Raw genomic sequence first — 25,594 nt, forward strand, 5'->3', positions numbered from 1 at the left:
GTTTTCAACCTAGGTTGTAAACTATCATAGGCACCAATCCTGCAAATATTGTCACACATGTTTAACTTTACAGAAGTGATAGTCCATTGATTTCAGTGGAAAGATGATCTCTAAGATATCTAGTCTACTTGGAGTAGGACCAGGATTTTAAACTGAGGACTTGTCTTTATGCAGAGTTTCACAAGTTAACCAGGCGTGATTTTAAATTGATATAGTTAAACCAGTGCAAAAGGCCATGTGGACACTCATTTTGGTTTACTTATAGTCCGGTAGGAACTGGTTTTAGTTAAGCCAAAGTTAGCCACTCTGAAATCAAAATAAAATCATCCACACAGGGGTTTGTATCCAATTAACTAATCTAATTTAATTAAACTGATGCAAGTTCATGTATAGACAAGGCTTGAGTCTACAATTAAACAGGGAACCAATGAAGGTTATTGGTCAGTATTGCCAAGAAGGAGGTCTACCCCATACTGCAAACGATGGAGTTTCCAAGTAAGTTACCTTGTCAGCCCCAGGTAGAATGAGTTCCATAATATAAGAACATATGTACACTTATGGCAACTACGATTACAGTGTGACATTTTGATTATATCTTGTCATGACCTAAACAGTAGAGATATTATTTTAAAAACTGACTATAAACCTTTATTTAAAATACAAGAAACAAAACTGAGGTACTTTCTTTTGCAGCTGATATATTGCTTTGATGGTATTTTATATTGGTCAGATATCTTTATGACAGTCAATATTAGTCTTCTTTAGAACATGGGAGGGCAGGTGCTCTTTCCAGTTTTCCTGTAGAAACAGAGGCACCCAAGCAAACTTCAGAAAACGTCCTTTCTTCGGGAATAAGCTGTACTCTTCAAATAAGATAGGGCAGGAGATAAGAGGAACATACTTACAAGAAAAGATAAAGGAAATTCTTTCCAAAAATAACACAAATGATACTTAAATTACACAAAATCATTGTCACTGAACAAAACCATAAGATTGTACTCAGCCCAGTGCCTGAGAATATTACATCTAATGTTTGAATTAAAATGCTTCCAGATAAATCTATAGAAGAAATGAAATATTATGTGACTTTATTTTTCATTGTTCTTTGGTTAGTGAACATTTGCAGAGTATTAGGAAGGTAATATTCACAGAAGGGCTTATCAGCTCTTAGAAGTTTCTAGATAACAAGTCCTGCCCTAAAGTGCACTGATCATCTATTGAGTTTGTTCTGATGATGTAATGCTGGCAACTTAATAATCTTAAACCAGGAGCTCTGTTAAGTGAGGTAGAATCAGTCTAGGGGGGAGGGATAGCTCAGTGGTTTGAGCATTGGCCTGCTAAACCCAGGGTTGTGAGTTCAATCCTTGAGGGGGCCACTTAGGGATCTGGGGCAAATCAGTACTTGGTCCTGCTAGTGAAGGCAGGGGGCTGGACTCGATGACCTTTCAAGGTCCCTTCCAGTTCTAGGAGATAGGATATCTCCATATTTAAAAAAAAAAAAAAAAAAGTCTCTTTAGTTTAAAATTTCAAGACAAAAAACTATGTTAAAATGGAGTTACAGATAAGAGTATGTAACCTTAATCTAAGATTAAAGGTTAAAAAATATGATGGTGGTGGTGTAATTACACCTAACCAAGCATTATAAACCCTGAAAATTCAGAGTTAAGGTTACATTAAAAATAAATGCGAACATGTTAAGTTAAAAAATGCACAGTTAAGGCATCCAGACAACTATTGCTAGCTGGAAATACATGGAGACTGAAATTGAAATACTTCACTAATCAAGTTGATTTCACTGAAATTTTGTTTCAAAGGGAAAAAAAGTTCCAGTAATGTCAAAACATCCTATTTTGACCTTTTTGGAATAAAATCGTTTGATTTTTTGGCTTTGAAACAACTTTTCAATTTGATTTTTTTATTTTATATTGTATATTCCAAAGCAAAATAAAAAATAAAAATCAATAGTGAAACATTTCAAGTCGAAACACAATGTTTCAGTAGATCGCAAAACAATTTTTTTCAGCATTTTCCATTGCAGAGAACTTCAAAGTATTCAGGGTTTTTTTCCAATTCAAAATGAACCCAAAATCTTTTGTGAAATGGAATTTCCATCCTTTGTCCAGCCCTACAGACAATCTTTATTCTGGCCAGTAGTGACAGTGACACCATGTAATAATCATCTGATTATAATTAAGGCATTTTAGTGTCCATGGTCCCAGATTAGATTAAACTGTTTTAAGACACTTTCAGTTTTTTTCATATTTTTCCCCTTGTGGTATCACTGACCTGTAAAGTCCTGTTGATGCAGGAATCATTGAGTAAATATTCTGTGCCCTGTGTTGTGCAGGAGGTCAGACTAGATCATCATAATCTAGCCTTAAAATCAGTGAAGATGAATTAATGAATACTACATTTGTTAAAGAGCATAGTTTTTAATTAATTTAACTGTAAACTAATGAATGGATTTATTTGTAAAATCTCAGAAAATAGATTCTGTACTCACAAAGTGCTGTAAATTTTTTTCACAGAAAACAAAGAGGTTGAATCCTTGTGTTCTTTGCAAACCAGAACTGAGTTTTATTGATGGAGTCGCAACTATCATGTGCACAATGGAATTGCCACCAGTGCCTCAATGCTAAAATATTTCAGTTGTTTAATATCCTTGTGTAATTGCTCTAATTTCTGTTTTTCAAATTCACTGCCAGAATTGACACTATTTAAACACAGCAAGAAATTAGTTGCAATTTACTGCACTAGTGACTCATTAGCAGCTTTAATATTTTTAATTTTCAGAGATATTACTGTATCTGTTATATACTATCTTAACTAAAGACATTTTTCATTTATAAGAAAAAATGACAAACAAAACTGATGTATTACATATGGAAAAAAGATCTGTAGAGACTACTGAAGAAAATATTTAAATAGTTTAAATATCTTATTTCACTGAATAATAAAAGGAGAAGAAAAAAAATCTTAAAACCAGGCCATAAATAAAAGGAGGTGTTCCTCTCCACCCCTCAACTGAAGTTATGCACATTAGATATAGTCCACATTTACCCCTTCTTGGGGTTTGGCTTTATTGTTTTCTTACATATTCACAATATATAAAGATCAGCTTACCATTTCTCCTAAAGCATGACTGCTTCTAAGGTGGTTCCAAAACCACACAGAAGCATTGGAATTGCCCTACTGGATCAGCCAGGTGGTCCATTGTCACAGACTGCCTGGCCCTTTAAGGGGAGTCAGGCTCAGCCTGGCCTGTGATCTAGCATTCAACCCCCAGGTAATTCTGATTTGGTGACTCAGTTACAATTAGTGATCCCAGCTGGGAAAGAGTCCAGGAGAACTACACAGAGAGGGAAGAGAACTCAGTGAGAGAGGAGACCCGAGAGAGCGGAGCAAGGCAAGTTCCCACTCTCTGGGAAGGGGCAGGTGAAGGCAGGCTGGAGAAAACCACAGGGATTAGGTTAGGCTCCTGTGGGATACCCTGAGACCCACCCTCCTCCTCAGGTTTGAGACCTGGAGCTCCAGCCCAAGCAGGAACATCCACGTGGCTATTTTTAGCACCAGAGCATAAGCCTTGCAAACCCAACTGTGTGTGTTGCCGAAGCCACCAGAACCCTGCCAGAGCAGCAGTGTCTATCTGTAGCTAGGACTCATGTTATATGCCAGGAGTGGCCAACCTGAGCCTGAGAAGGAGCCAGAATTTACCAATGTACATTGCCAAAGAACCACAGTAATACGTCAGCAGCCCCCCATCTGCTCCCCACCCCCGCTCCCAGTGCCTCCCACCCACCGGCAGCCCCGCCGATCAGCGCCTCCTCTCCCTCCCCGCACCTCCCAATCAGCTGTTTCATGGCGTGCGGGAGGCTCTGGGGGGGAGGGGGAAGGAGTGAGGGCACGACAGGCTCAGGGGAGGGGGCGGGAAGGGGTGGAGTGGGGGCAGAGCCTGTGGCAGAGTCAGGGGTTGAGCAGTGAGCACTCCCCAGCACACTGGAAAGTTGGCGCCTGTAGCTCCAGCCCCGGAGTCGGTGCCTATACAAGGAGGCGCATATTAACTTCTGAAGAGACGCATGTGGCTCCAGAGCCACAGGTTGGCCACCCCTCTTATATGCAGTCAGTAAACATTTTTTGCACCCCACTGTGTCCATGTGGTTCCTTCATATTATGTTTGTGTAAAGAACAGAAGATACAACATAATCATAATGTGTAAATATTTACACTCTCTATGGAAATGCCACAATACCATGAAAGAAAAGTGGGATACCATATAAGAATAAATTATTTGAGAAAGAATCAAAAGAACATAGACATTTAAAGCTTTTCAAGCTTTCGTGGAGCCATAAGATGTGACTTGGGGATAATGCAATGGAAGGTGCTGAAATTTGTGAAAAACTACATAAAAACTAGTATACAAATTAATTCTGTAGCATTCTCCTAAAAAAGCAATATCATTGCATTATAATGCAGAGATGTGGCTAAAAATTAACGTGTACAGAGCCTAACCACTAGTTCTTTTCTTGGGGCAGATGGGAAAGCGGTGTACGCTGACATATACAAGCACCCAGCAGAAGTTTCTTGCCAGTTAGGGATGGTCCATGTGTGCTCCTAAAGCTGCTCACAAAGTTCAGGTGATTTGGCTGCCTAGTGCAAATTATTCCTGTTTAGGGCAATCCTAATGTGCAGTGTTTCTCTGTAGTACAGATTTTATTGCTTTCAGAGCAATCCTGTGCTTGATGGATTTGCTGAATTCTTCTACCTGCCCATAACCTACATCTTCATTTATTCTGTTTACAGATATGTGGCAAATGTAGAATCCTGTAATTGTTTTTGAAGGGGGCTGGTTGTGACGTGGTATGGCATCATACCAAATAAAGTTTTGTTAGCACTGAATGTTTTCAGGCAATTTTTGGATACATTACAATACCATTTTTATTCTGCGATGTGCTTGTCCCAGGAGGATATGATATATTGCATTTGCTATGTTGAAATTGAAAACTGAACATTAACAATAGCCCCAGTTCAGCAAAGCACTTAAAGTGTGTGATCAACTACTTTGCTGAATAGGGATGCAATTATACATGAGTTTACAGTGAGTATATGATCAAGTGCTTTCATGAATTAGGGCCAGTGTTCCTAAACTCAGTTACTGCTTCCAGCTTGCTATTTCCTCTTTTCTATGCAAAGTTAATTAAGTACATTCAATATAGACTGTACTGTACTCAATTTCTGCGTACTTACAATAGGTGGCAAACTGCATTCCATAATATCAACTACAGCATGATTTAATGTCCTATCTAGAATAGAACAGGTCAAATGTCCTGCAATAAAATTCCTATATGCATGGACTGAAAATTGGCCGAAGGGGAGTAAACAAAGGGAAATAATAAATAGTACTGAGTACTGAATTGTGAGGAAGTGTTCTGGGCAGTACTGCATAGATTAGTGTTAGGCTTTGTTTTATTCATAACCTCTTTATTAGTGATGATCTGGAAAATAGCAAAACACTACTTCAATTAAATGTGCAGATACAATCAACTAGAAAGTGTTCCAGAGGATAAAGAGAAATACTGCAAAGAGGCTACCTTTTGATTTTTAATCTTACAGTCACTGTGGTATCTGAGCACAAGAGAAGCTGGAAATACGGATTGAAATAAAATGTGATGCAAACTGAAAAAATGCAAGCCAGTGGAAAAATAATTGAGAAAAAAGCTATTAAATGGTCAAGAGAGTTTTGGAAAGCAGAAATGCCACGAAAGTGTGTGGCGCCTAGATACTAAACTGGTGTGCACATTGGAAAGAATTAAGATAGAATACTAAATCTAATAATAATATATGGACTTTTGTCACACCTTCCATTGGAGGATATTTCAAAGTGCTTTACAAACAATTAATTAAGCTTAGCAATGCCTTGTGAGCTCAGTACTGGGCTAACTGTGGGCTGAGAAGGCTAATGTGTCCCTAAGGGTGGGTTTGATTCCAGCTTCCCTCAAAATGAGCAGCTATTTGTCCCTCAACCTGTGCAATAGATACACAACCGCCATTAATATCATCTGGGAACATATGAATGGGGAAGGGGCTGTAATGGAGCCGGTTGTGACGGTCTGATCTAGCCCTTCTATACCAGCCCTGGCATAGTTTGCAGCAGCTTTGGGGCTGCTCTAAAGTAGGCCTGCTCTCTTTTCAAACTGATGGGATGAGACCTTCTGCACGTACCCTGTGTAGGAGCAATTAGCAAAGACTTTATCATGATGCTTCACAATGGCCCACTTAGGCTTGATAGTCCTCCTTGATAGGCAGGGAGAACAAGTTTAGAGCAGGCCTTTTTTACAATTATAAGCAAAACTTACATATTACCTTTGTAGAAACATTACAAGTAGGATTAATGCATGCAGCAACTTACAAGTATTTTATAGAGTCTAAACACTAAACACATCCTTATAACTTTAATACCTCTCTTGAATAATACTAACATACAGATGAGCTGGTCTGGTTTCCAGATCTGAATTTGTCAGTACTCAGCTAACTCCTACAGTCTTGGCAAGAGCTGACACCAGGTCTGCCAGTGACACATTGAGCACTTCTGAAAATCAGGCCCTTTATTCCCTGGATTCAGCTCAGTTATTACAGGGGACAATAAAGGTCAGCTAGCCTCCATATGAGCAAGTTTTTTGACTTAAATACAGTACTCCAGTCAGAGAGAAACTACTGTGCTATACTTTACATGATAGCTATGTCTAAGATATCATTTACATTTTTCTATACAAAATCTAACGTGTCATCATGTAGTCTGGCACAAAGAAACCTAGATATATGCTATTAAGATTTGGAAAATGTGCCTAGTAAAAAATAAAACATAAAGTTCTGCAGCATCTGAACCAATTTTACATTGTATTGGCTGTTGACTTTACCTGCTGAACAATCCGTCCCACATTCAAAACCATTGGGATGTAAGAGCACACATGCCTCTGTCTGGTTTCTGTATTTGTTATGTTCTCTCCTCTTATGCTTTCCAGTTATTTCTTTATTCTTTCAACTTTCTTCAGGTTTTTATATGTGCTTCCTTTTCTTTCCCTCGAGTTTAGTTATTTTGATGGGGATTTTCAGTAGAGCCAAAGACTGTATGGCACTGTCACAGAGTGACTGGCCCCTGTGAATGAAGTAGGTCCAGTACCCCTTGTGCCAGGACAGATGTGCACATTTGACCAGTTAAGAGAGTGGGGCTCCAGTTGGGGGCTATCAGGAGCTGGGAGAAACTCAGTGAATTGGGAGAGACTTGGTGAATCAGAGCTGCCTGAGTAGGAGTCATGGATAGGTGAGAGCTTCTAAAGACTATATGTTTGGAACCTGGGAGAAGGCTGAAGGCAGGAGAGCAGTAAGAGGGGTTTTCTGGCTGGTGTCCCCAGGCCAAAGAACCAGGGCTGAAGTCAGGAGGAGCAGTGCAGGGAGTTGCTTGCTAGCTGTAAGCTACAGAGCTGAGGGCTGGGGAGCAGTGGATGAGCTTACCTGATGACATCTCCAGGGCTGAAGAACTGGAACTAGAAGAACCATTAGATGGCCAGGAGGAGTAAGGGATGCTCCCTTGATAAAAGAGGATTTCCCAGCAGAGAGTCTGGTGGGGTTCCTGCTGGCAAGACTAGGCTTACATTCCAGTAGGAAGAATTGGGATGGTTGTACTGGTACAAGGACAAGGGAGGACTGCCAGAGACTCTGGGTGTGGTCAAAGGTGCTGGTGTATGATATGTGGGGTGTTGTGGGCTGAGATGTTGGATGATCTTAACACTGTTTCCAGTGGGGTGACAAATTATATGTGCTTGGGACTCACTTGTGGACAGCTTGCACAATATTTTATAAGGAGGGTAGTATTGTGTCAAGAGGGCTTGATGGAGTTACTGGGAACTCTGAAAAAGGAAATGGGCAGGTGTGCCTGTCATGCTATGGGAGTCCACTCCAGTTGGGGCGGTCCTATAACATGTACCAAGTTCCTACTGAATTTCAGTGGCATTTGGGCATCTGATTTTCTTAGGCTCCTTTTTAAAAATGACAGCTGGGATTTTCAGACAGTCTTCTTATGTTTTGCTTGCTCTCTTGTTTTTCTTTCCTACATTTTAATTTTAATCTATGTGTTTTGTGTAACCATTTCCATGACCACCACAATCTGTGCTGCTCACTCAGGGCCTCATCTTGCTCCTGTTAAAATCAGAGAGAGTTCTCCAATTGACTGGAATGAGAGTAGGTTCAGCTTTTATCTTGATAAGTCAAATTTTCTTCAAACAAATTATAGGGACAAAAGTTTTAAAGCTAAATGGATGCTCCACATGCTGAAGCAAGTACACACTGGGCTCACCACAGAATGTAAGGCAGTAATTTGTGATTCAAATTTATTAATGAAATATTTAGTACATTTTGCCTCTCCTTCAATAGGACAATGTCTAGATGTTAAAGCCACCTTGTAGAATCATGAACAATTAGTGTATAATCTCACATTATTACTGGGGTAATTGAAAATGGTCTAAAGTTTATTACAAATTCAAGAGGGAAGCCCACAGTATGTGAGAGAGAGAGTGAGAAAGCACAATAGTTGATTCGTGTGGAAACAGCAGTTTTGAATTTTCTATTATTGCTGCACATTTTTTGACAGTACTGTGCAGATACCACAAACTCTAAGGAATGCATTGAAAGACTTAAGTATTTATCATAAAAGAGATTGATTTAAAAAAAAAGTATGTTGCAATTTAAGTAGACATGCTCAATCATTTGTGGCCTGCGTTTTCTTCTCCTCCCACTGGAATCTATTGGAGTTTTGCTATTGACTTCAGTGGCAGCAGGATCAAACCCAAGGTGAACAGATGTTTCTATAAATGTGTACATTTCTATTCATTCTAATGTTTCTTGTTATGATCCCAGTCCCACAAAGCACTTATACAGGTGCTTAACTTTAAGCATATGAGTAATTGTACTGAAATCAATGGGATTGCTCACCTGTTTAAATACCTGCGTTAGTGCTTTGCTGGATCCAGCTTTAGACGGGGATTGCAACAGTAATAACACTTACACTGCTGTATTTTTCCTGAGAATAGCTCAAATCATGGAAATATTATTGTCAGTGAGAAAAAATCCTTATTTTCAAAGAATTCTATATTGTGATTTTTCTCCAGGTCTGGAGAAACAAAAGTACTGGCTTTGATGGGAGCCCTGTATGCTAGTAGAGGGCAGAATCTGGCACATTGTTGTCTTTGTTTCACTACTCACGTCATGGCACCTTTCTACCCTCTCCACTGCAAATCAAAGCAATATCTTAACTATATTAAGTGAAAATAATCGAGAAACAGGATCATGAGTCATTATTAATTTTGTCAGGTTCTTTTGGCTTTGTGTCTAGATCCAATACAAATGATGAACATAATTTCTCTAAAAATCAGATAGGATAGAAACTGATCATGATGTTACTGTACTCAATGTACAGTAAATACCTTGTTTACTGTGTGCTTTATAAATGATGGCAGAAAAATGGAAGGTTATTTCTTTTAAATTAAAACCTATTTTCATTTTAAAATCATCCTCACATCCTTGGCTGCAGAGATCTCATTCTGAACAAATTATTTTTAATTAGTAGGGTTTCCACTACAGCCAATAGGCTATATTATTATAATATAAATTAATCCAAATCATAACCTTTTTGTACTGAGCATGGTAAAAATAACATTTTTTCTGAATTATGAACATAATTGAATTTATTAGTATCCCCAAGGATAATTGCTGCTTGAGCAAGGACAAAAAAGAGCTTTACTAGAGATATTAAAATATCATGTATCTGTCTGCCAAAATATCATATTGGATACACAAAAGTACTGAATATTTATTAATAACACATTTGAACATTACATACATTTATCATACATTTTGGGAAAAGAACTCATTGTATGCTGACTAGAAGAGAAATCACAAACCAGTAGCCTGAAAACTGTGGTGTAACGTGGATTGTCAAAACCAATTGGAGTTGGCTTAACTCTGCTATATTGAGGTGAATAGCAAAGCCGCCATCTATAAGATACACCTAAAGATTTCACATTCTTTGTAAACTTTGACTTTTTTTTTTTTTTTTGCTGGATACCTTTCTCCAATGATTTCTACTCTCAACCTTGCATTCACCTTATACATTTTGGTCTCTGCCTGGTCATATGTGTACAGTAGTTCTTTCTGCATGGAAATCTGTAGGAAGCCATTATCTACAATAACATTAAGTACATTTGTTTGTTAGCTGCTTTCAGGGGTCTTACTCCATCCACCTCCTTCTTGACTTCTCAGTGGTCTTTGATGTCATTGATGACTTCCTACTTAAAATCCTGGCCTCCATTGCTTTTGAGGCATTGTTCTATCCTGGTTCTCCTTCTAACCTTCCTCTTTCCTCTATTTTCCATTACTGTTTATAAGACCACTATTGTCTCAATCACTCAAGGCCACAATCTAGGTGTTATCTGTGATTTGGTCCTCTCTCTCTAAGACAGGGGTCTCAAACTCAATTTACCTTAGGGCCAATGCCAGTCCTCAAATCCTCCCAGCGGGCCAATAATGTCACTGAAGATGCTGTTCAGAAAAGATAACGTTTATATTGTATTTTTTATTTCGAATTTCTTAGAAATAATAAAACTGACATACAACTTTATACAATTCTTCGCCAGCCAGAGAGTTTTTAGTATTTGCCAGACACCTGGCAACACTTCAGTTCTGTCAGTTTGTTGATGTTTGACTGAGCAGTTGAAACTTTCAGGATTGCAACAAGGTGTGCATCAGATAGTTGTGTTCGGTATTTTGACTTGTGGAAAAAAGTGATGCTGCCTCCATGGCTGAATCTGCCCAGCAACTAGTAATGGTATCTCTATCCTTCTATCCCTCACTCTGCGGGGTGCGGCGCCTGCAGCAGACTTTGCCAACAGCGTGGCTGCATGCATCTCTCCTCCGCGGGCCGCAGTGGGGAGGTTCTCGGGCTGCAGATGGCCCGCGGGCCAGGACTTTGAGACCCCTGCTCTAAAACCTATACATTCAGGCCATGTCCATGTCTCCCAACTTCTATCTACATGATGTTTTTAAAGATCCATTTTTTTCTGTTTTTCCAGACTACCCAGGCTCTTGTTCAGGCCCTCATTATCTCATATCTTGACTACTGTAATCTCCTACTATCTAACTTTGATGCTATCCACATTGGTCCCTTAAGTCCATTCAAAATGTTGCTGTTAGGATCATCTTTCTGGTTGTTGCTCCAACCACATCTCCTCCTCCTTTGTGTCCCTTCTTCACTGTACCAAACACACTTTCCTTGGCATTAAGGTCCTTCACCATTTAGTTCCACACTATCTATCAAATTTACTAACTTGTTGAGCTATTGACTGCTGCTATAGCTCTCCCAAAGATGCAGGCCTTGATAGGCCTCTTGTTTGTTTCTCCCTCAAGCAGAGTTACAGACCAGCAGAGTCACACTTTCATTTCTCCTTTTGCTATTCTGTAGTTTTTCCAAAGTTGAAGACGTTATGAAAAGTTAGAGTGGAAAAGGGGGAAAACTGCAAAGGAAAAAGTGGAGGGGGGAAAGAATTCAGTCTTCATTTTATTGCATTCAATAGGAAACAGAAAAATAGGGAAGAAAGAGGGGAACAAATTAGAAATTTTGAAAATTAAAAAAAATTAAATAAAATATTCTGTAAAAAATTGAAGAAAACTGTGCCATTACCTTGTGAACAGAATTTAAAAATTTCAAAAAAAAATTGCTAAACTGTTTTACTATCTCTAGATACAATAGATATTTTAGACTATTTTGAGAAGTTTAAGTCATTAAAACTGTGAAAAACTAAAAGGCTGTGTCTTTGATTATATCTTAGGTCCGGACGTGGATTCTTACAGTGGGCTACACAACTGCATTTGGAGCAATGTTTGCAAAAACCTGGAGAGTTCATGCAATTTTCAAAAATGTAAAAATGAAGAAAAAGGTGAGGAAACAACTGTTCTTATCACAGATATGATGAAGCTGTTATCTGCACTATTGTTATACCCCCTGGATACCCATACTTCCACTGATGCTGTGGAACACTGTACTCCCTTTCAGAAAAATATCATATTGAATATTTAAATAGTTAAACATTTGTGTCGCTTTTTTCTTTATATCCCCTTCGTAGCCTCTATATCAGAGGTTCTCAAATAGTGATCTACAGAGCCCTCCGTGGTATTCCATGGAATAACTGTTTTGACAATCAAGCAGTAGACTTTGAAAGGATCCACGAGTCCAAGAGAGGGACATATATCTACAAAGTGGTTCACAAAATGCAAAGGTTGGGGAAACCCTGCTCCTCACTGGTTTATATCCTATAGTTTGTGAAGTTCCTCCAGTATCCATAAATCTCCAGGGAGCAGATCCTCAACTGGTGTAATATGTCTTGGCTCCATTGAATCCCATGCTCTGGGTGTCCCTAAGTCTCTGACTGCCACATGTTGGGAATGGATGGATCCTTTGATGATTACTTGTTTTGTTCATTCCCTTGGAAACATCTGGCATTGGCTACTGTCGGAAGATGGGATATTAGGCTAGATGGACCTTTGGTCTGACCCAATATGGCCATTCTTATGGTCATATTAAGTCAGTTTGCACCACCTGGAATATAAGTGTTTCCAACAAAAGTTTCTCATAGCTTGCTAGGAGGGGATGAGATAGAGTACTTGTAGGATTTTGTTGTTCTAGTTTTGATTGGAAAGGCATAGGCAGTGACCAAGATCAGTCAGAATTGAGCCACAATAATGCTTTACTTTACCGCGTTATATATGAATTCGTGTTATAGCGAATCACGTTATATCGGGATAGAGGTGTATAGAAAAGCCAAGCTAGAAATACAGTAGTTCAGACCTTTATCTAGTACAGGGATCGGCAACCTTTGGCACATGGCCTGCCAGGGAAAGCCCCTGGCGGGCCAGGCCAGTTTGTTTACCTGCCGCATCCGCAGGTTCGGCCGATCGCAGCTCCCACTGGCTGCGGTTCGCCGCTCCAGGCCAATGGGGGTTGCGGGAAGCGGCGCGGGCCGAGGGATGTGCTGGAGCGGCGAACCGCGGCCAGTGGGAGCCGCGATCGGCCGAACCTGCGGACGTGGTGCCTTGACCACAAAAACACTTCATTACTTCTTATATTTTGGTTCTGAACCAGAGTTTTCTATAGGTATTTTTATTCAGTGCAGAATATTTTGAATGACGAAAACAATTAAGAGCCAAATTATGGGTGCACTGGCTGGGATGAGAGCCCCTTCCCTCCTTAACACTTCCATATAGAGGGCCACCATAATGTGCATACTTATTCTAGCTGAGTCCAAGGATCCATTTTCCCAGAATTGAATTCTTGCTGCACAAAACAATGTTTCTCCAACATCTGAACAACTATTCTGTCCACTGAAGTCCACTGCTCAAGGTTCTGCTGGTATAACTGAAAACAGAATTTGGCTTCTCATCCTTATTTCTAATATTGTGTTTATATTGTAGATTTTATCGTTTACACCAAAATATGTCATTTCAAAAGGTCTCTAACAGGAATGAATCATTCGATCGATTGGGCTTTCATTAAGAAGTCACTTTGCCCTCTAACAAGCAATTTGCCTTTAGACAGTCAAATGGTCCCTCACCTCTGATATTCAGTGACTCTTGTCTGTTAATTATTAAATGGTGCATTCTACGGCCCTTACTCACCCACTGACTAGTATCTTTTTCCTCAGCTAGTCTCATCAGCTTCAGTGGGAGTATTTACACAGCAAGGTACTACTCGGACAGAGTAAGGGTGGCGGGATCTGACATGTAGTGAATAATTTGATTAGTCCAGTCATTGATTGACCATTGTGCATTAAACATTTACGTTTTTTTTAATAAAAGCACAGTAGTGGGGGTTGGAGAATGTCTTCAAATACCTAAATGCTGCCCAATAAACTGCTTTATCTTGAGAGATGCTGGAAATATTAAGGGCATCTCAGGATTAATCTTATGGATTGCAACATAATTTACCTGCCCTATGAATCAAAACGACGTTTGTTTCACAATATTAATCACTTCCGTTCCCTTCCGTTGTCCTTTCTTATTTTGGTTTCCCATTTCAGAGTTTGAGACGTAGAATCCTTAAAAAGAGGACTATTTACTGACAAGAAAATGCAAATTAGCTAATTATTTGTCCACACAAAATGTTTAATTGTACTGTGTTTTCCATTTTGGTTAACCGAGATAGATAAGCTCTATTTAAGACAGGAGAGATGACTCAGAAACATGAAGTTCTTTTCTTGTACCATATGGTTTCCAGCAGGGACAGTACAATGACCGGCATTGTAATTCTACTTCAGATTTGAGAGTGGGAATTTATTGTTGTCCCCAAAATAGAGTAACGGTAGCAGTAACCACTGAACTGACAGAAAATACTCTATTGCCATTTTCGATCAGATTTGGCTTACAGACAGTAGATTAAAAAAAAAAATGATCCAAGCCTAAGTCATACGCATTATAGCAAACCAAACAAGTTGAAACTCTAATATTTTTAACTTGACAAATAACGGATATATCTTAAATGATTTAAATACCCTTTTGTTTAATACTTTATGGATAGTTCAGGATCTATCTATTCATAAATGTCCAGCTTCAATAAAATGTTGCTTTTAGGTACATTACCTTGTCAGTCATCATGGATAATTTAGGCTGAATATCAGGACAATATTCTTAACAGTGAAATCTATTCGATTGTGAAATAGGCTCTGCATAGTTCTAGAACCCGTCACTTGATTCATTTAAAGGTAGACTGAATAAAACAGCAGCGAAGAGAATATAATGAAAGGAACCATTCTGCATTAGTAAGGAGGACAAGTTTACATAATAATTTTATTTCTACCTTTAATATATATGGTGCAGTCTATAAATAACTTTTTGATTTGTTTATATATTGACAGATTACTTTCTCCTTCTAAAAAACTGTATAGAATATGAACTCATATACTCAAATATACCTCTTATAGTAATGACATTTTTGTCCTGTTGGTTTGGAGGTTATATGGGGTACCACCATAACATATTGTATGACACAACCAGCTTGCACACAATGATCCCTTCTGGCCACTGAATCTAACAACCAATAACTAGACCGCAGGGGCGGCATTCAGCAGCAGAACATATTTTAACTTATATTTTTAAAATTCTTTCATTTTTATGAAATTCTAAGGCACTTTCTGATTTGCTAAAAACATTCCTTTGATCTGAGAAGCAGATGGGAACCAGATGTTCCCTGCTTACTCTGCAGCTCCATACCTGCTTTCTGACACCTCCTGCCCCACCTCAGGCCAGGGAAGGGTAAAGATGCTGACCCTGGCCCCTTCTTCAGAGCCCTGAGATAGATGGTGAGGCCCTTGGAATATCCCATCCCTTGATGTGGCTGCTCTCTGGGACCCACCCAATTCCTAACCTAACTCTATGGGTACAGATAACCATCTTGCAGCAGGATTGGTGTGGTTCCACTTCCTGATGATTTTTTACTCTGTGGGGGCTCTATGTATGGCTGTGAGAAGAGGGGACAGGGATGGAGTGGGGTGCTTTGCCAAAGGACCGTCTGGTTTTTCCCCACCACTTTCATATAGTGCTAGAGCAATACAATAGCTTCCACACTGTGGCTGCACTCTTTGTAGCTGGTGAGGCTAGTGGAATTTGTCCCTGCCTACAACATTCAGCTATCCTCTGTACCCAATCAAAATAATCATAGTAATCCAGTAATTGTCTCTATTAAAGAACTGATATGTTTTAGTTTTCATTAAGAGAAGTATTTGGGAAGGGGGGAATACTTTTTTTTGTTGGTTGGGTGGGTGAAGAAGTTTAAAAAACTGGAGTGAAGATTCTATTCAAACAGAAGTTGTTCATTGGGAATTGAAATGTACAACTCAAGTCCAGTCCAGTGGAGATCAAAACAAATATTTGAAGACACTATAAACTTGGCTGAGAATATGATTTGTAATATTATAATTGGTTTAAACAATGCTCCACATTCAATTTTGTTTTGTATTTTACTTCAAATCCACTACTTTGTTGCTGCAATTGTTCTTGTTTTTAAAATAACCAACAAAAGCCAGAATGAGCTTCTCCTGCTGCCAAGCCGTTAACTGTCAAATGATACGGTATTCCCAGAGCACTGCTAACCTCTTTGATCAATCTAGTGCTAAAAAGAAGTAATTTAAAAGAATCACATTAATTTCAGCTACATTAGAAATACAGGAGTACCGGGGAATCAGTTTTTGTCAAATGAAAAAGGGCAAAGTCAGTAGGGAAAAGTTTTAAAGAGCTCATTAGAGATAATGGAAAGTAGACTAGAATTAATATTTACCAAAAAAAAACCCCACTTTTAATTGGGGCTTAATCCTGCCTTGGTAAATCCCCTCTGTGCTGCTCCAGGCAGCTGAGGATTTTTTCCAGTGGGAGGAGGGGGAAGTTGCACTTCCTGCACTGACACAGAGAATGTGCTGGCAGTGAAGAATGGGAGGAGGAGGAATGCCAATGGCAGGAACAATGTGTGTTCTGGTGTATCCTCAGCAGGCAGAACTGCTAAAGGAAGCCAGTCCTGCCAGCATAAATTAGAACAGTTGTGAAGCTGCTCTGTTATACACTGGGTTCTGAACATCACCTCTGCTCCCTCCCCCGTCAGGTGCATTAAACACAGTTCGGGCACGCCAAGGATTGAGCCCGGAAGGCTAACACATTTTAAACAACAATTTCTTAGTTAGAGTTTCCATAATCAGTATTTGCCCAGTTCCAGTAAAATTTTGTCCATTGGCAGACAAATAAAATGACGCATTGGCAATCACCAGCTCTGAACCAGAATACTGTTTGTTGCAGTCCACACTTGAAGCACAATGTTGCTGGTGCTATGATAGCCTTGACACAACTTCATTCAAAACTTTCTAGCTTTGTACTTACATCTGACATGTGGGTAGGGATTTTTTGTGTGTAAATGATAGTACATCTTTTATTGATATTGTTGAGTATTTAATAGCTCACCACCACCATCCTAGACTTCTGCTGGCCTTGTTTTATCTTGATGTCAAAATGTTGTTCCAAGGTAAAGGCAACGTGAATGAAGGCAGTGGAAATGAAAAGCATTATCTTCTTCAAAGACTGGCATTTATGCTGTTTTGCCATCGTTATTCCACTCTGTAATGCCACTACATCAGAGTCTCTGTATATTTGCAATCAGTGTGCAATCATACTGCCAACCTGAAGCCCTCACTCATATATGGGGAAAGAGTAAAAGACTAAATCTGTATTGTGTAACCAAATGATGACTAGAGAAGGGATATGAAAATCACCTCTAAGTAGATGAAAGCTGTAAACATCAAGGAGAAAGAAGAATTATTTACAGAGGTCCAAGTTGGTATAGCTATGTGTAGCACTATGAAATGTAGCAAAGTAGTACTCTATTCAGGTTGAATATAAGGACATATTACATTAAAAAAGATGTAAAAGTAAAGTTAATCAAATATTCAAAAGCTAGATAATGCTAGAGTCAAGTTTGTCTTAATTTGGCCCCATTGAGCATTTTGGCCTGTAGAAAATCTGTGGCAGAGCCAAGGATAGAAACCAGCTCTCCTGAGTCCCAGTCCAGTGCTTTAAACACATGCGAACCTCCTTTTAGCTCTTCGAACCCTTTGCCTCATTAATTCGCCATACTGTGTACTAAATGAGGCAGGGGTCCTTTGTAACAAATAACCTGTAATCATTATAGGTGGGGCAGGCAGCACTACTTACTAAGGTTACCCAACACTTTTCATTATAAGGCCTGTTTTCAGTTGCTTATAACTTTGCCAAAGTTTCACTGCTTGAACTTATACAGGCCAGGTCTCTACCTCAGGCTGAATGTATCTGGAAAATTTCAGCCAAAACAGTTCAGCTGTTTCTGATAACAAAGCTGTGCAAAAATACATTGTTTTGCCCATGTTAAAATAGTCTGGTGACCTTTTCTTGCAACGACTCTATGGCAGCAGCATCTTTCCCCTAATCAGAGCTGTAGCTCTGATTCTGTCATATTTCAGTTTCCTGCTACAAAACCTGGAGCTGCTAGAGCTCTTCAAAAAGCTGGTTGGAGTAAAAAACACCGATTATTAAAAATACCTGTTTTTCCTTGACCTCATTCTCAGTAACAGCTGAGCCATGTCTCCTTGTCCTGCACCACATTTGGAGTAGCAGTGGTGGAGGGCCCACTCTTCTCTCAAAGAGGCAGGAGCAGAAAATGGCAGGAAACCTGTTCCCTTCCACCTCCCATGGAGCAGGAGCAGGAACTCTCCGTCCCTCCCCTCAGAAAAAGTATGAGACTTTTCTCCCTCCAAAGAGGCAGGGTGACAGCACAGGTCCTTGCAGTACTTACCTCATCAGTTAGGGTGTGCATCTGTTTGGATAGGTGAGCCTCATCCACTGCATTCATTTCTTACCATATACCACAGCAGAGGACTCTGTGATGTTGGTGGATGCCCCAAAATAATGGGTTTTGGAATTGGCACCGTTCAGAGCTATTATTCCAGAGTATGTGCAGGCATGTGCTGTTCTGGGTACTCTCTGGTCACATTTTCAAACTTCTTTTCACAACTATGAGATCCAGAAATTTACTATTTTGTTCAATGAAAGCTCAAAGTAGGCACAAATCTATCATACCTATGCCATAATTTGACCCTGCCACCCTCACAACAGTCACCAGCTCAGTGGGCATATCGGGAGGGTTGGGCAGAACACACAGCATTCAAGCTATCCTCAGATGGCAAACTGTCCTTTGGGGACCATTGTCAGCTGACACATGTTAAAGCAGCCCACAAACTGCTCTGATCTGTGCCTATGACTAAGCAAAGAACCAGGAAGCCATAGCTGGTTTCTTGATGAACCCCGCACTGCTGTGCCAGCACAAAGAGTATGACCCTTAGTAATATTATAAATAAATCTCTCTATACATTGGTAGAATTTATTAGATAAATATATCCTTTCTATCAATTTTTTTAACCATCCAATAGAGTTTATAGCTGGGATATAATTTCTATTAAATACTGTGGTTGGTTTAAAAAACCCATAGAAAGGTTATAATTTTCTATTAAATGCCACACATTTTTCCCACACAAGTCTTAAAGGGATGCAATGGATGTCTCATTATTTCAGTTATTTAAAACTAGACTGAACAATGCACTAGATAATGTATTAACAGAAGGTTCAGTAAATTCCACTAAGCACCTATCTTAAGTGCTTAAATACCTTTGTAAATCCGGTCCTTTCTGCATTAGCATAATATTAGACTAGATGACCTAATTAGTTCTCTCCATCTCTAATTTCTATTATTAAGATAATTGTTCAGTAGGTAATTTTTAAATATTTACACCTTTTCAAAACATTTTTGTAATACAAATTTTGCTAGAGCTTTTTGTACTTACAGCAAAAAACTGTAATGGATTTCCCAGGTGGTGTCTCTGTGTTTGACTAAGTAAATCTGAAAGTTCATAAGTCTTGGGGGGGAAAAGCAAAAGACCCAGATTATTATTTTAGCTAATCAGATTCGCACCACCAAAATGCAATATTAGAGACCATCTGTTCTAAAGAACCAACATATGGAGACTTAACATTTTAATTTTTTCGGCCTTATTGTTAAATTCTTTAAAATAGGAAATAAAACAAACATTATGTTTGAAAATTGTTTTTTCACTATGAATGTTTAGCATCTTGACCAAATGGCCCATAGTATATCCAATACATGGTGAATTTTTCAGGTGTAATTTCACGGCATGTTTTTATAGACTATTATTATTCAAATGGGAATAGAGCATATTTCAAGACGATCTGAGCAGACACAGAGGTACTTTATTGATTTTTTCCATGATAGTACATAAAGATTCAGTCCAAAGCCTCCAAAATAGCAGCCTAAAGTGAGGCTCCTAAATACATATTTAGGACCTTAAGTAAGTGGTGTGATTTTCCAAAGTGCTGAGCTCCCAAGAGCTCAAACGATGGTTACTGGGAGCTGCTAGAGACTCAGCACTTCTGAAAAACCAGTTCACTTATTTAATTGCCTAAATATGGATTTAGACTCCTATTTTTGAAAATCTTGACATAAAAGTTACAGATATCAATAAGTGAAAACCTTGCTGTAATCCCTTTGGTGACACTTGAAATGTAGTAAGTATTGTCATAGTTAGACAGACTCTCTTGTATTTTATGTTTGGTAATGCCAAACCTAGAAAGGTCCCTTTATTTCAAAGCTAATAACAACCCACATTGCATTTTGAGCAAAAATATTCTATATATGGCACTTTTTCAAACATTATGAGGGCCTAACCTGATTTAAAGTAGAATATCTCACTCCCTAGAAGTATACGATTTTAGGAGAAAAATACCCAATTTTAGTTGAACTGATAATTGGTATAAGCAAGTTTCAGTCTGCTGTGATTTGATAAGACTAACCCTCTATAGCTGTGGAAAACAATGAAGACGCTAAAAGAAATGTAACTGCCCACAAATGGTGCCACAACCATAATCTCTATGCATTATGAGAATAATGGGTGACAGAACAAAGAACACGTTGCCATACAGTATGAGACAATGCATTCCTGAATAGCTTGGAACAGGATCATAAATGTAATCAAGTGCATTGATGTCCCCAGCTATTTAGTAATGATGCATCATACTTTGCTACAGAATTGTTCATTAAAGAAAATATAGACTAGATATTTGAATGCTATCTCAAACAAAATCAGAACATTTCTTCCAACCCATTCAAGCCCTTTGTAGTGTTCTTTCCAAAGATTGGGATCCCTTTTAGCACAGGCAATGACAATTACACATTTCTTGTAGAAAATCCTCCACACATAGGATCCAGTTCAGTCCTAGGCTAAGCAGGTGCGCTAATCTGAAGGATAAATTTGGCCTACAGTGTTGGTGAGACGGTGAGCTTTCCAAAGAAGGAATTGTGTGCCTATCATGCTATAGTCACTCCACTTGTCTACTGTATGGTGCATGACACATGTGAAAGGGTTGATCTGTAATATTCTGCTTGGAAAAGTTGCTAAGCAACAATTTTCTACCTAGGGTCACTGATCAACCAATGAGCGGGTTATTTTAATGATGTAACTCTAATATACTTGCAAGAGAGTTATGTGAGTGTAATTATGTTATAGCTGAACTAGCTGCTTCTCCATTCTGTCTGGTCATAACTGATAACTGTTAATAAAGCAGTCATCTTTCTAGTTTCCCTCTGAACTTTTAACTATTACTGAGCTCTAGCCCTGGATATACAGGTGCCCTAAGTGAAGTTTTATTGCGCCATGTCCAACAAAATCAATGGAGTGAGTCCATACCTATTTCCCTTTCCTAGCTGCCACCAACTTTCTTTTCCTCTCCAGCCTCCCTGAGCAGCTCCGCTGGGAGCAGCCTACATTTATGGCTGAATGAAGTCAGCAGTTGGCTCTTAGACTAGTGTTAGCGTACCAGACCTGAGGTCATTGGTGACCGAAGTTCTCTGTCCAAAGACCAAGTACCAGTGGGGCCTGCATGGTGGACCATAATTCCCCAAGCTTTGAGGAGTACCCTTCATCTGAGGCTATAAGGCCTCTCAACAAGAGCCACACAAGCTGCTTATTCTGCCTCTGTAAAGGGTGTGTTCTGCACTGGTGTGAGCAAAGCAGGTCATTCTCTAAGTGGACCCAGCACTCAAGGAAGTCCCACCTGAGGGCTTTCCTGTTAGAGCAGTCCATTTGTCTGGACTCAGATTCATGGCTCCAGACTTCCAGATCTTTGAGGGACCAAAGGTTATCAAAGTCGAAGCTGGTGGGATTTTCAAAACCTTTTGAGGTGCACCGTAGCAGCAGGATCAGTCAGACACTGAGCGCAAGTCCTTGTGTGAGGAGAGGCATAGAATACTGTCTCGAGGCTCAGACTCTAAGCTGCATAAGACTACAAGGCTTCCTGACATCAAGGATGCATCAAAACTTAGAACAAGTTCCCTTAGCACCACAGCTGGCATTAGCTGTGTGGAGCTGGACATGCCACAGGGTTTGAGGTTTTTGCTGGCACCTGCTCAGCCATACTCACTTTGTCGGTAGCAAGAGAGACAGAACACCTGCTGGTACCTGCCCCAACCCCAGTATTGCCTCCTTGTGCAGCACCAGCATCAACATGGCACAGGCAGCTTTAATGGCTCATTTTCTGCCTAGGGTCACTGATCAACCAATGAGTTGGGACCAGTATCCTGCACCTCAGGAGCTCAAACATGAAATCTTTTGACCAAAGACTTACCTGAACGTCTTATACTGCTGATGCTGCTGTCCGGGTTCCTGGACCTGATGTTGCCTGCAGGGCTGCCACGGTATCCCTGAGGGCCAATGACATCTGTCCTGCTGATAGCAGGGAGGGTATCCCTGCTCCTGGAAGAGACTTGGAGTGGAGCTTACACCAATCCCCAGTCAGATCCCATGACTTGGTGATCTCATCCTCCGCTGTATGGGGAAGAGAAACCTGGTATCTGCTGAGGCACAAGCTTGGTACCAACCCTTAGCAGGATTGCTGGTACCAACTTGGGTGGCCATGTGGGCCCTATGGACAATGCAGAACATCATAGATCTGACGTCCCCCATACACTCCAAACACAGGTTGGCTTCTCTGTGCCTGGGGGGAGGAGAGGGACGGACAACTGTCCTCAGGACAGTGAGCTGCAGGAGCAGCCTCCAGAACTGGACCATCCACAGCCAGTACTGGAAAACACCTTCTCCTCATTACCAGACAAGGCTCTGGCCTTTGATCAGGCATCAGCCACTCTCTCTCTCTATATATATATATAATCATAAAATCTTCTAGGATCTCATGAGATGGGTAGCAGCAATCCCATAGATCCCGACCGAAGAGGTATGGAGATATGCTGCACAAGGTACTCAGTATATTACACTTATCGGTTCTGGTCTGTGTAGCCATTTCTATAAATGAGTGACTGCTGGAGCCAGTGAAGGTCCTGTAGCAGATGCCTGCTTCCATAGCACTGACTTCAAAATGGGCCAATTGGTGGTACTGGGTACTGGCCATGGGCGACAAGCAGTTCTCCTCACACCTGGTGCTAGGGTCGCTGGTAGTGATGGCAGTGAATGAAAGAATGCACCAGCACCTTCAGAAATTAACACAGAAAGAAAAGGAGAAGGAGTGCATGGATTTGCTTGGTAGGAAGTCATCGTCTACCTCAAGCCTCCAAATGAGGATATCAAGCAATCCTGGTGAAGTATAACCATGTTAAGTGGTGTGTCATGCTGTGCGTCAATTGAAAGTTCCCACCAGAATTCAGGAGTGAATTCTAGACTTTCGAGTCAGAAGAACAGCTAGTTGCTAAGCAATACCTCCAGGAGGCATTGGATGCTGTGGACCCAGCCTCCAGAACAATGGCAACAGCAGCAACAATGCACTGCTCTTCGTGGCTGTCCTTGTCAGGAATTCTTAAGGAGCTACAAACCACAATTGTAGGTCTTTCTTTTGAAGGATGCTCCTTGTTCCACAACAAGACCTAAGCAGCCATGGGGTCACTTTAGGGCCATGCTCAGGTCCTTGCAGTCTACACTCCAACCTTCAAGTGATAGCATTTCAGGCCTCAGACATACCACAGGCAGCTCCTTTACTATCAATACAGAGCACCCGTGCCTTCTCGGAAGGGGCAGAAGGTTTCAAAGAGGAAGCCCTCAGGAGGAGTCACCACTTCCTCACACCAACTTTCCTCCTCTGCAACAGGGCAGCAGATTTGACTCCATGCCCAAGGACAGCATATCACTAATTTTTCAGCCCTAGATATCTCTCCCCTTTTGGCAACCATCTGGCTTCTTTGCACCACATCTAGTTCAAAGTCACATCAGACCCATTGGACATCTAATGTAGTGGAGATGGGCAATACATTTGCTCTCCTGCTCCCTACCCACCCATATTCCCCATGCCTGTTCAGCGACCCATCTTAAGAGAGTGCATTAAAGCAAGGTGCAGTTCCTCCCAGCTTTCAATGCCATAGAAAAAGTCCCCCACAGCAGAAAGGGGAAAGGGTTCTACTTGAGATATTTTCTCATCCCCAAGAAAAATGGGGGAGCAGCTTCAGGAAATATTTGACCTATGAGATTTAAACATGTACATCCTGAAATTCTGTTTCAGGATGGTGTCTCTTGCCTCAAACATCTCATCCCTAGATTAGAAAGACTATTATGCTGCCCTCAGCCTCCAGGATGTATATTATATATTGCAATACACCCAGCCCACAAATGTTTTCTGAGGTTCACGACAGGCTACAGTCACTGTCAGTATTGTGTCTGGCTGTTTGGATTTTGTATAGCACAAAGGGTGTTTACAAAGTACCTAGCAGTGGTTGTGGCCTACCTCAGGAGGCTAGACATTCAAGTCTTCCCATACCTTGATGACTGGCTAGTCTGAGGCCACTTGGAGACCCAAATACAGCCATGGGCTGTTTGTATGTTTAGGCCTGCTAGTGAACAAAAATAAGTCTCATAGACTCATAGACTTTAACGTCAGAAGGGACCATTATGATCATCTAGTCTGACCTCCCACATGATGCAGGCCACAAAAGCTGACCCACCCACTCCTGGAATAATTCTCTCCCTTGACTCAGCTGTTGAAGTCCCCAAATCATGATTTAAAGACTTCAAGTCGCAGAGAATCCTCCAGCAAGCGACCCCTGCCCCATGCTGCGGACGAAGGCGAAAAACCTCCAGGGCCTCTGCCAATCTACCCTGGAGGAAAATTCCTTCCCGACCCCAAATATGGTGATCAGCTGAACCCCGAGCATGCGGGCAAGATTCTCCAGCCACACAACAGTTTATAGGGTCCATTATTGGATACCACCACAGCCATGGCCTACTTTGCACTTCACAGGTTCCAGACTTAGAGGGACCTGTTCTCTTACCTTCAGCCTTACCGTTGAATGCAGATAAGTTCCTGCCTCAGGCAACTGGTGGCCTGCATGTTTGTTACATCTCAGATGAGGCTCCATTTCCAGCAGCCGCAAGCATGGATATTGGCCTGCCACCCCAGTCTGGCTGATTTACCTAAGTCCTCAAATCTTGATTTAAAGACTCCAAATTACAGAGAATCCACTATTTACTCTTGTTCAAACTAGCAAGTGACCCATGTCCCATTCTGCAGAGGAAGACAAAAAATTACAAAAAAACAAAAACAAAAACCAGGGTTTCTGCCAGTCTGACCTGGGGGGAAAATTCTCTTCCAACCCCAAATATGGCAATCAGTTAGTTAGAGATCACCAGTCTCACTCCTTGAAAACAATTCTCTATGCTAATGTGGAGTCTTCTCCATCTAGTGTCCCATCTCTGGCCATTGAAGGTATTTGATAATAGCAGATGCAGACGGGCCACATGTTATTGTCAGCAATCTCATCATACCATCCCCTCCATAAATGTATCAAGCTCAGTCTTGAAAGAAGTTAGGGTTTTTTGCCCCACTATTCCCCTTGGAAGGCTGTTCCAGAACTTCTGTGCTCTGATGGTTAGAAAGCGTCATCTAATTTCAAGCCTAAATTTGTTCATGTCTAGTT

The 25,594-nt window shown here is 40.5% G+C and overlaps 1 protein-coding gene across 1 annotated transcript in view; it reads left to right on the top strand.

The window, feature by feature from the left end:
- The window catches only part of GABBR2 (gamma-aminobutyric acid type B receptor subunit 2), an 878,387-nt gene that overhangs the window by 605,379 nt on the left and 247,414 nt on the right, over window positions 1-25,594 (top strand). The window contains exon 12 of the mRNA XM_065399110.1: window positions 11,877-11,984. Within this exon, the coding sequence (XP_065255182.1) occupies window positions 11,877-11,984 (108 nt within the window). The remainder of the gene's footprint in view (window positions 1-11,876; window positions 11,985-25,594) is intronic.

This window comes from Emys orbicularis, chromosome 2 (genome assembly GCF_028017835.1).
Source record: "Emys orbicularis isolate rEmyOrb1 chromosome 2, rEmyOrb1.hap1, whole genome shotgun sequence".
NCBI classification, from domain to species: domain Eukaryota; kingdom Metazoa; phylum Chordata; order Testudines; family Emydidae; genus Emys; species Emys orbicularis.